The 9782-nt window shown below is 64.0% G+C and overlaps 1 protein-coding gene across 2 annotated transcripts in view; it reads left to right on the plus strand.

The window, feature by feature from the left end:
* The first annotated feature begins 2951 nt into the window (after positions 1-2951).
* Positions 2952-9782, plus strand: part of LOC101658789 (BTG3 associated nuclear protein) — a 47445-nt gene continuing 40614 nt past the window's right edge. Inside the window, exons 1-5 of one of the 2 annotated variants that reach the window (XM_045293930.1) lie at positions 2952-3696; positions 3914-4005; positions 6269-6468; positions 8455-8571; positions 9356-9531. In XM_045293930.1, the coding sequence (XP_045149865.1) occupies positions 3627-3696; positions 3914-4005; positions 6269-6468; positions 8455-8571; positions 9356-9531 (655 nt within the window). In that variant the 5' untranslated portion in view covers positions 2952-3626. The remainder of the gene's footprint in view (positions 3697-3913; positions 4006-6268; positions 6469-8454; positions 8572-9355; positions 9532-9782) is intronic. The other variant, XM_004704506.2, reaches the window with a different exon arrangement.

Genomic DNA, 9782 nt, shown 5'->3' on the forward strand with positions numbered 1-9782 from the left:
CCACCATCTTACCCAATCAGACGTCTCTGCAGGGAGTGGTGACTGCCCTGACTGCAGTGCCCACGTCTCCAACTCCCAGGGTCCCCGCTGCATCTGGTCATTCTGTCTCCTCAGCCTTCTAGGTCCTCTGGCCACATAGTTCCAGCTGTCTCCTGGGCGCTCCCACCTGACGGGAAAGAGGAACTGCCTAGCAGGGGGGTCTTCACCACTGGGTCCAGGTTTGGGCCACACGATTGGGGCAGTGTGGTCCAAGGTTGAACCAGCAGACACCAGGCAAGCCCCCAGGAGGGGCCCCCACCCCTGGCCCAACCAGGGCCTGAGGGAGCAGCTGGTGCAGTCCTTGCTCCTGCGGGCAAGTGGCTCCTGTGCACGTGGCTGTGGTGGTGATGAGGGCACCTCTGGCCCCTCTTCCTGCCCCTAGTTTTCCACAGCGGCCTCCCTCCCTCCCTCCCTCCCTAGAGCTGTGTGCACACCAGGGACCAGCTGAAAAATTCAGCCTCGGCCCAGCTCTGTGAGGCCTGCTCTCCTCCCCAAGCCCAGACCACGGCCCGCCAGGCAGTTCCAACGCAGGGGCCCTGCGGGGGGAGTACAGCCAATACTCCCAGCAACAGGGGGCTCACGCGAGCCTCACCCCCTGCACGACCAGGGTTGGCTCCTTAACGACAGATCCTCGTCGGCCCAGGAAAACATCACCACAGTGTGGAGAGGAGTCGTGGGGAGTCGGGCTCAGTGTCTCCCTAAGAATAAAGCACTGGAAGGTTGGAGGGTCCCGTCCTCCAGCTGCTCTGAGCAGGGAAGATGAGGCTGGCTGCCCCATTCCCGTGGAGACCACAGTATTGGGAACCACATGGGTGTGTCTGCTCTATGCGGAGGGTCCCCATGGGAGGCACCCGAGGCGAAGAAGGGCCTTTATCGCTCTTTGACTTGGCACACAGGAAGTCCATGTCCAAAGTCTCATCCAGGAGGGTCACACATAGCATTCTGGAATGTTTTCTGGGGGCTGTATGTCGGAGCCCCCTGGGAGCGAGGAGAGAGATGTACCTAGAGGGGCCCTGTATCGGCTGTCATATGCCCAGACCCCGAACCACTTGTGCCAACCAGGAGGGGAGCTTGCTCTAGTTCCAGGGCCTGGGCCTGGGGAGATGCCCTGTCCACGCCCACCTCACTGCCCCCAGTGCTGGATCCTGAGGCCAAAGGGGAGGGTGGTGCCCGCTGCTCGGAGTCGCCCTGCTGAGCCCGTACAGATGACTTGTCTGACGGACATCCCACCCCGGTCCATCTCTGTTGGCTTTTCAAAAGCAGGTCATTAGCCTTCCTCCCTGGCCACTCTGGGTAGACTTGACCTCTGACCTGTGGGTTGGGCACTGAGCGTGGTCACGCTTCTACCACCAGGGGTGCAGTCACATGACGTCACATGAACAGATCCCATTGTGAATTTGCGTCTGCACAGCCCACGTGCCCCGGGGACCCAGTCTGCCCAGTGTGGGTGGGAGTGACAGGGGGACCCCACCGGTCCCCTTTGGAGTCCCAGTGGGTGTGGTGGTGGGCAGCCTGGTACCAGCTCTGAAGAGGAGCCAATGGGAAGGGTGGGCAGGTGGCCCTCAGAGCACCGTGAGGCAATGTTGCCACCAAGCAGCTCCTCCCCGGCTGGATTCGAGCAGCCCCTGTGCCTGCCCTGCCGCTAGTTGCGCATGGTAGCGTGCAGTGTGGGGGCACAGACACAGGGTGGGCACGGGCTGCTGGGAAAGGCCAGGCTTGCTGGACGCAGGGCCCGCAGGCCTGCGCTCCCTCAGACCGAGCCCCTCTCCCTGAGTGGGGTGTGGTGGGCGCAGGGAGCCCCGCGGCCTGTGGGCAGGTGCTGCAGGGACAGACCTCAGCCTGGGAGTGCAGGGGGCCCTGGTGGCCCAGAGGGTTAAGCTGGGCTCCTGACCGGAAGGGTGGTCGGTGGGCTAGGCCAGGCTGCCTGCTTCCCTTGGGCACCCCTGCCCTGCCTGTGGGGTCGCTGGGGTTTCTGTGATGTGAGCCCTGGTGGTGCAGTGGTTCAGCACTCGGCCTGGACCTGGAAGTGAGCAGCTGGGACCCACGGCCCCTGCAGGAGAGCAGGCCTGGCCACCCGTCCCCAGGAGTGACAGGGTGCTCTGAACGCCAGGCAAAGAGAGCCCCGGGGGACCAGGGCGGTGTGGGTGATGCTGATGGGGTTGTCCAGCTGAAGGGCAGCAAGGGGGAGGGGGACTCTGAGTGGGGAGGGCTGGGAGCCCCTGGGTGGGACAGCTCTGTGCGTCAGACAGGCCAGGGAAATACTGGAGGTCCAGGGGCGGGGCTGGGGAGGGCGGCGGCACCAGCAGAGGGAGACACCTGCATGATGTAGAGAAGGAGGGCCAGGAGGGAGGACTGGCGGGGTCAGGGGTTGGGAGTCAGGGCCAGGGTGCGCATGGAGTCGCCTGTTGATGGGTAGTGTGGCTGTGCCATCCTGGTGCCAGGCACGTGGGCACCTCTGGCAGCAGGCTCTTGTCCTTGCATGCACCCTGGCAGATGGCGGCATGTGAAGAGCAATTGCTCAGCGAGTATGATCTTTGTCCGGCCCTTGGCCCATCTGCGATCTGGCTGGAGGGGCAGCCTGCCCCACCTCTGCATGGGGACTCCCACGGAAGGAGTGGGGCAGGGTGCTGTATCGGGGCTCCCACGGAAGGAGCGGGGCTGGGCCCAGTATCGGGGGCAGCCAGGTGACTTGCTGCCTGCCTCTGGCACTGTGTGGAATTTTCTGCCTGCTTTTTTCTTGCAAGCATGGCCAGGTGGGAGGGCATGTTGGAGTTGCGGCTGTTCTGGGGTGGGGTGGGGCTTGGGGTGATGCTCCGAGGGGAGAAGGTTGATGAGTAGGCGAGTCTGCCTAGTCTCAGGGGCCCCCAGGTCAGCTGGCTTGACACAGTCCACCGAGACAGTGTCTGACATCCTCCTGGGTCGGCAGCCGCCTGCGCTGCCGCTGCTGGTCTCCCTACATTGGGGAAGAAAGGTGGTGGGAACAGGAGCCACACGAACATCGCCCACTACCTGCTGCTCTGACGTCACGTGGGAAGGTCCTGGGTAGAGTGGGAGAAAATGTGGGGCGGAGCTCAGACTCCTTCCAAGAGGAGACCGGGCTTCCTGGCAGGACAGAGACTAGTGGGAGCCCCTAGGCTAGGAGTTGACCATCAGGTCCGGAGCTGACCTCGCCCTGACTTAGAACGTGAACAATTCGGGGTCAGACGGGCAGCCTGTGGCCAAGGACGAGGCTCAGGGGGTCAGGAGAGGAGGCGTGGGAGCAGGAAGCACAGGGAGGAAGTAGACCCGAGATGGTCCCTCTGGAGACGGAGGAGGACGAGCTGGATCCGAGTGCTGTGAACCACGGCCCGCTCTCTCACCCTCCACCTCGTTCCGATAAATAATTGAAAAGTAAAAGCAGAACAAGCAGGGCTAGTGTGCAGCACTCTCCGAGACCACGTGCCCGCTTGGGTGGTCTGGGCGAGGAGCCTGTCACCTCCACCTCTGCCCACTCCACCCCGCCCTTCTCAGTTTCCGTCCTGTAGGGTCTGAGCCTGTCACTGCCCGTTGGCCTCCCGCCCGCGGACCGGACGGGCCCTCCGTTCTGGATGATGTCGGAACAGGACCTGGCGGACGTGGTTCAGATTGCCGTTGGAGACTTGAGTCCCGATCACCCAGGTACAGAGCTTGGGGATAGTGGGTGACATGCCCTTCCCCTTGTCCCCAACACCCCCGTGGGGCTCCAGCCGTGGTCTTTAGTCCAAGTGAAAAGAGGCGGCACAGGCAGCAGGGGCAGGGCCTCCCCTTCTAGGCCGCACTCCCAGAGACAGCGCCCGCAGGGCCCGCTGGGTGCTCGCGGAAGCCCTTGGCCGACCCTGGCCCTGGTCTCCCGCAGTTGTCTTGGAGAATCATGTTGTGACCGACGAGGAGGAGCCCTCTCTGAAACGCCCACGCCTGGAGATAAACTGCCAGGATCCCTCCATAAAGGTATGGGGCACGAGGGGCGGGACATGGTGTCCCGGTCCCCCCTCATAAAGGTACAGGGCACGCGGGGACGGGACATGGTGCCCCGGTCACACTCTATAAAGGTACGGGCCTGGGACCGGGTGGGACATGGTGCCCCGGGTCCCCCTCCATAAAGGTACAGGGCACATGGGGGCGGGACACAGTGTCCCGGGTCACACTCTATAAAGGTACGGGCCGCTCGGGGTGGGACATGGTGCCTCGGTCCCCCTCCACCTTCCTTAGGGTGCGTGGGGGCAGGACATGGTCGTCCAGGTCCCCCTCCACAGAGAGACATTGCTCCCTGGGCCTCTGTGCACCCTTGAGCTCAGCAGGGCCGCCTGCTGGGGTGGAGGAGTTGAGGCCTTGGCTGGGCTGTGATCGCCGCTAGGAAAAGGCTCTCTATCTTGCATTTCATGGCCTGAGATGGGAGCTCACTCGGCAGGGTCCCTGGAAATCTTGAGTGGGGCCAGTCTGGTCACATGTGCCGAGGAGAGCAAAAGCCACCTTTCCATGTCACCGCACGCCCTCGAGGTGCACAGCTGGGCCGGGGACAGCACGCTGCAGGATGTCCATGGAGAACCCCGGGGGAGCCAGTGTCAGCCCGACACCAGTGGGCAGTCTGAGGCCAGTCACTGCCGCACACCCGTGACCTCGGACCGAAGGCCCTGAGCTGCTGGGGAGTCGGTCCTGATGCTTAGGGCTCAGCGTAGAGTTTCCAAATGAGATGACTTGTCGTTCCCTCACCAGAGTCACCGTATTCTGGTCAGCGATTCACACGGCACAGAACAGGCCCAATGAGAAGCAGGAGGGCCGCGGCCCTGTTCCAGCCCACTGGTGGGGCCTTGGGCTGCAGGCCTGGCAATGCCCAGCCCCCACCCCCCCTCGTGAGCCATGCAGACACGCCTCCTCTGAGCTGACAGGGTAGAACTGCCCCTGGGAGTTTCTGAGGCCTCCTCTGTCTCCTGTGGGGCAGCTGCTGGTTTTGAACTGCTGACCTGGCTGACCTTATGTGGTAAAACTTGGCTCCCATAGACAGCACGCTGCTGTGTGTGAGTCTCTGCCCTGCTTGGGGCGCTGCTGTCTTCGTTTGGGATGGTAGCCACCCCTTAGACTTTGTGCAGAGCCTGTTCTAACCCAGAGCTGAAGCACATGGACTTCCTTGTGCTGGTGCTCTGCTCAGGAGCCAGGGGTGAGGCATTGCTTGATGGCGGCAGGGGGTCTCCAGGGAGTGCACCGCAGTGATGTCCTCTCGAGATTACTGGCAGGGGGACTGCATGTGATGACCGCCGGGGGCGGGGTGGCAGTGCCAGGAGGGGCTCGGAGCACTGCCCCCTCTGCTGCCTCCTCTCTGCCCTTGGTATTTTGAGAGGTCAGCGAAACGGGGGCCCTCACTGCCACCCCTGAGCCAGGAAGCAACACACACCCCTTCATTTATCCTCCCCCAGGCCTTGACGGCGCCATCTGCCCGCTAGGCTGGGCCAGGGGTTCCTTCCAGGATGGGTGTACCCACCCCCACCCCAACCCCTCGTGCTTGTTTGGAGCCTGGGCTTGCACTGGCCCGCACGTGCACTGCTCAAAGGGACCACTGTGTGGCAGGCTTGCTCCTGCCCTCACGGCCCAGGGCTGAGGAGGCACCAAGGGGCAGAGGCCAGCCCCAGCCCAGGCAGGGCCTCTGGGCGGTCTGCTACCAGGCGCCACCTGCTGTCACGGTTGGAAATGTTTGAGTTGTGTGTAAATTCACCAGTGACTGTACTTACCTGCAACCCGCCAGTTTAGCAGTTCAGTACCAGCATCTGCTCCAGAGGAGAAGATGGGGCTGTCTACTCCTGTAGAGAGTGACAGCCTGCCAGTTCTCCCTGTCCTGCAGGGTCTCTGTGCTTCAGGCGGGACTCGATGGCAGGCAGCTGGGCTTTGTGTTTTTGTGCAGTTGTACCAGAGCCCTGCTGGCACTGCCAGCTAAGTGTTGGTCACTGGTTCAAGCCCACCAGCTGCTCTGAGGGAGAAAGGTGAGGCTGTCAGCCCCCAGAGTGCTCCCAGCCTGCGAGACTGGGTCTGCTGTTCTAGAGAGCTGGCTCTGGTCCTGCCTGTGAAGACGGCCTTCCTTACAGGAGACAGACATGCATGTAGCCAGGACTCAGTGAGGGTGGTGCAGGCAGCAGGAGCCCAGCTGACGTGAGGGCCCAGGCTGCAAACAAGCGGTCACCATGGCCTCCGTCCTGAAGTCTCTCCCCTCCCTGTCCTCCAGTCCTTCCTGTACTCCATCAACCAGACAATCTGCTTGCGGCTGGACGGCATCGAAGCCAAGCTGCAAGCACTGGAGGCCACGTGCCGGTCGCTGGAGGAGAAGCTGGACCTGGTCACCAACAAGCAGCACAGCCCCATCCAGGTGCCCATGGTGGCCGGCTCCCCGCTCGGGGCCACGCAGACCTGCAACAAAGTGCGATGGTGAGGGTGCCCACGGCCCCCACTGACCCCGAGCCCTGCCCCTGTCAGGCTGCTCGGCTGTGCTCTGTGCAGACTGCTGGTCGGGGCTCTGTGTGCTGCTTACGTGGGGGTCCTGGGCAGCCCCAGGCATGGGCTGGCGCTCTGGGCCAGTCAGCCCGAGGCCGCTGACCCCCCCACCCTCCCTTAGCCTCTCTCCTGCTGCTGTCTCCACACCCGGGGTCCCTCGCAGGCGGGTTTGCCACTCACACGCCCATCAGGCTGCCCCCAGGTCGGGTTAAGGTGCTGTACTGATGTCGTAGATCTCAGTCAGACCTGAGTGAGGACAGCTGACCACTCGGCTCCAGCCATTTGCTCTCTCAGGTGCTTCCTTAAGGTCGGGGAAGTTTCCTGAGTGCTGACCTGGTGCTCGGCCAAGACGTCAGCTCTGCGAGGGGCAGCTTGGGCACCAGGCCCCTTCCCCGCCCCTGCCCCGAGGAGAGTTGGGCTCTCCCAGCGCTGCCTCTCATGGTCTGTGAGCCTCTCCTGGCCCCTTTGTGCAGTCAGGGGGCCGATTCCAGGGTGAGGCCAGCACGGGAAGGCGTAGTCCCTGGCAGCCATGCAGCGTGGAGTGTCTGGTGTATGTGTGTGCTGCGAGACAAGACAGGAGGCAGTGACTCCTGTGTGGTCCCGTGCTTGGGAGGAGACCCTGCCCGCGCCGAGGTGTACGCCACAGCCTGACACGTGAGCCCAGCAGCTGGGGTGTGTTCTCTGCTGCCCACTCAGCTGCCACCACCATGCCCAGAGATGGAGAGGGTCCCGCACAGACCCATGAGGGCCTCCTGGGAGCGCCTTCTGAAGCCTAAGCCGTGAGGGAGCCTCGTGTCCCTGCCCACAGTCCCCCGAATTCCATACTCACTGCCCACCCGCAAGCAGGACCTGCAGCCACCTAGCGCTGGACCTTGTGTCCTCTACTTCTGTGGACACAGGGGTGCCCGAGCCAGGTCTTCTCTGGTTTAATTACAGGCCGGCCCCGCTGCTTCTGCCCTGCCCCGAGTATAAACGTTCAGCCCACTGACAGCCCTGCTGTCTCTGGCCTGTGATGGGATGCCCACTTGCCCTCCTTTTGGAAGGACAGCACCAAGGCCTAACAGGTTCTCCAGTTCAGCCCCTTCCCATCTCGGAACAGGCTCTGACCCGACGGAAAACTCACCCTCCCCGGGGACCAGCTCGTGCTCCCAGCCGCCCTGCAGGGTGTGAGAGCAGACCCTGGGGGGCAGTCTGTCCTCTGTCTCCTGAACGGCGGCTGCTGGGTTTGAATCACTGACCTCGCTGCCCTGGTGTCTTACAACAGGGAGCGACTTGAGTTTGGGCAAGACGGCGGTGTGGTGGCAGCAGGCGCATTCTGTGCGAGCCGGGTGGTGTTCACGTGGTCCGTGAGGACGGCGGTGTTGGGGTGGGCACCTGAGGTGGGACAGGGTCTGTGCCACGCGGGGTCTGTGGGGCCAGGCAGACGGCGTGGGAAACAGCTCCCGTCCCAGGCCCCTCGTCCCGGAACAGAGGTGCAGCTTTAATAGCTTGAGCTTGCCGTTTCCCGGAGTCTGGTTTTCAGAGGAAACCTGCTTTTCCTGTAGGTGTGACGCCCCGTGTGCTTGACGTGTGGGGCCAGCCCTGTGTGCTCACGCACCCCGTCCCCATGGGAGGCTGCCTGGTCAGGGCACCAGCCACTGGGGTGCCCGCTGGGGCAGAGCCCGCGGGTCCCCAGCACAGCCTTCATCCCAGGGGATGGCCACAGGCAGCCGTCCAAGGGGTCTGAGCGGCAGGGCAGGGCTTGTCTGGGACCCCTCTGCAGTCGCCACACAGCGTGTCAGCGTGCCACACACGATGGGGGAGGGGCTGCCCTGTGGCACGGCCTGTCATGTGCCCGTTGGGGAGGGGTGCTTGCTGACCGGTTGCCCGCCCGCGCCCTGGGGACACCCTGTGAAGGTCTTCTCTGATTCCTGTCGGCAGCGTCGTCCCCCAGACCACCGTGATCCTCAACAACGACCGGCAGAGCGCGCTCGTCGCCAAGATGGACGACCCCCTGGGCAGCAGGGCACCGGACCCCCTGGAGAGCAGCATCAGCACGTCAGTAGGCCGGCCCAGGGCTCCCGTGGGAGGACGTGGACATGAGCAGAGGCTCTGCCCCATCCCCAGCCTGGCTCAGTGGCCTGTCCACCCCCCACCCCCCACTCCCCGCTCGGCCACTTGCCCTCTGCCCTCCTGCTCTGCCTGCTTGCTTCACCGCCTTGCTCACTTGCCCAGGCGTTGGGGGCTGGCTGTGCTGGTCAGGGGGACAGGACGTGGCCGTCCTGATGGTCTGGGCAGCGGTGGAGGAGGGAGCAGGTGGCATGCTTGTTGGGGTCAGGTGAGGCAGCCCTCGGAGTGGAGCCGTGTCCGTGTGGACTGGCAGGCAGGGCAGTGCCGCTGCCTTCTGGTCCTCTGTGATCAGCAGACCAGCAGATGGCAGGTCGAAGGCCCAGGAAACAGGCCGGGGTGCCCCCTTGGGGGCAGCAGAGCCTGCCTGCGGGCAGTGCAGATTGCTGTTCCTGGGCTACTGTGGTGGGCGGTGGGCTGACCTAGACTCCTCGGGGCTCCTGGTCACGAGGCCACCGGGGGCATGCATTGGTTCTCTGGGTCTAGTCCTTCCTCTGGGACGCGCCATCCCAGGCCAGAGGTCCCGCAGGCTGTGTTCTGCTCTGTGGGAAAGGAGATGCTGCTGCTCGGATCATAACTCAGGGTGGGGCACGTGGGGCCAGAGGCCTGCTGGGTGGCCAGCGTGGTGAGTGAGTGTGTGTTTGTGTGCTCGAGGAGGGCCCAGTCCACTGCGGGGGCCTGGCCACGCTCACCTGGGCTCCTCTGTCCCCGGCAGTGCGGTGCCCGGGCGTCGGCAGAACACCATCGTGGTGAAGGTGCCTGGGCAGGAGGACAGCCACAACGAGGACGGGGAGAGCGGGTCCGAGGCCAGTGACTCCGTGTCCACCTGTGGGCAGTCGGGCAGCCAGAACATTGGCAGCAACGTCACCCTCATCACGCTCAACGCCGAAGGTGAGTGCAGGCACAGGGGGCTCACTCGCAGGCTCTCGGACTGCGGTGTGCGGTGGGAACCGGAGCGCGCGGTGGGGGCCCACTTTCCCTCTTGGTGACCAGGGCTCACTGTGTGCTGAGTTCTGGGAGCGCCCCCGGAGGACACTGCATCTTATTAGGTCTGACTGCTGCTAGGGGGCCCTCTCGGCAGCCCCGTCCTCCCCTCCATCTGCTTAGGGACCGTCCAGGCAAGTGAGCGTGGGCAGAGACTG

The sequence above is a fragment of the Echinops telfairi genome, unplaced genomic scaffold, assembly GCF_000313985.2.
Source record: "Echinops telfairi isolate 266 unplaced genomic scaffold, ASM31398v2 ScPeMD7_2291;HRSCAF=2852, whole genome shotgun sequence".
Taxonomy (NCBI): domain Eukaryota; kingdom Metazoa; phylum Chordata; class Mammalia; order Afrosoricida; family Tenrecidae; genus Echinops; species Echinops telfairi.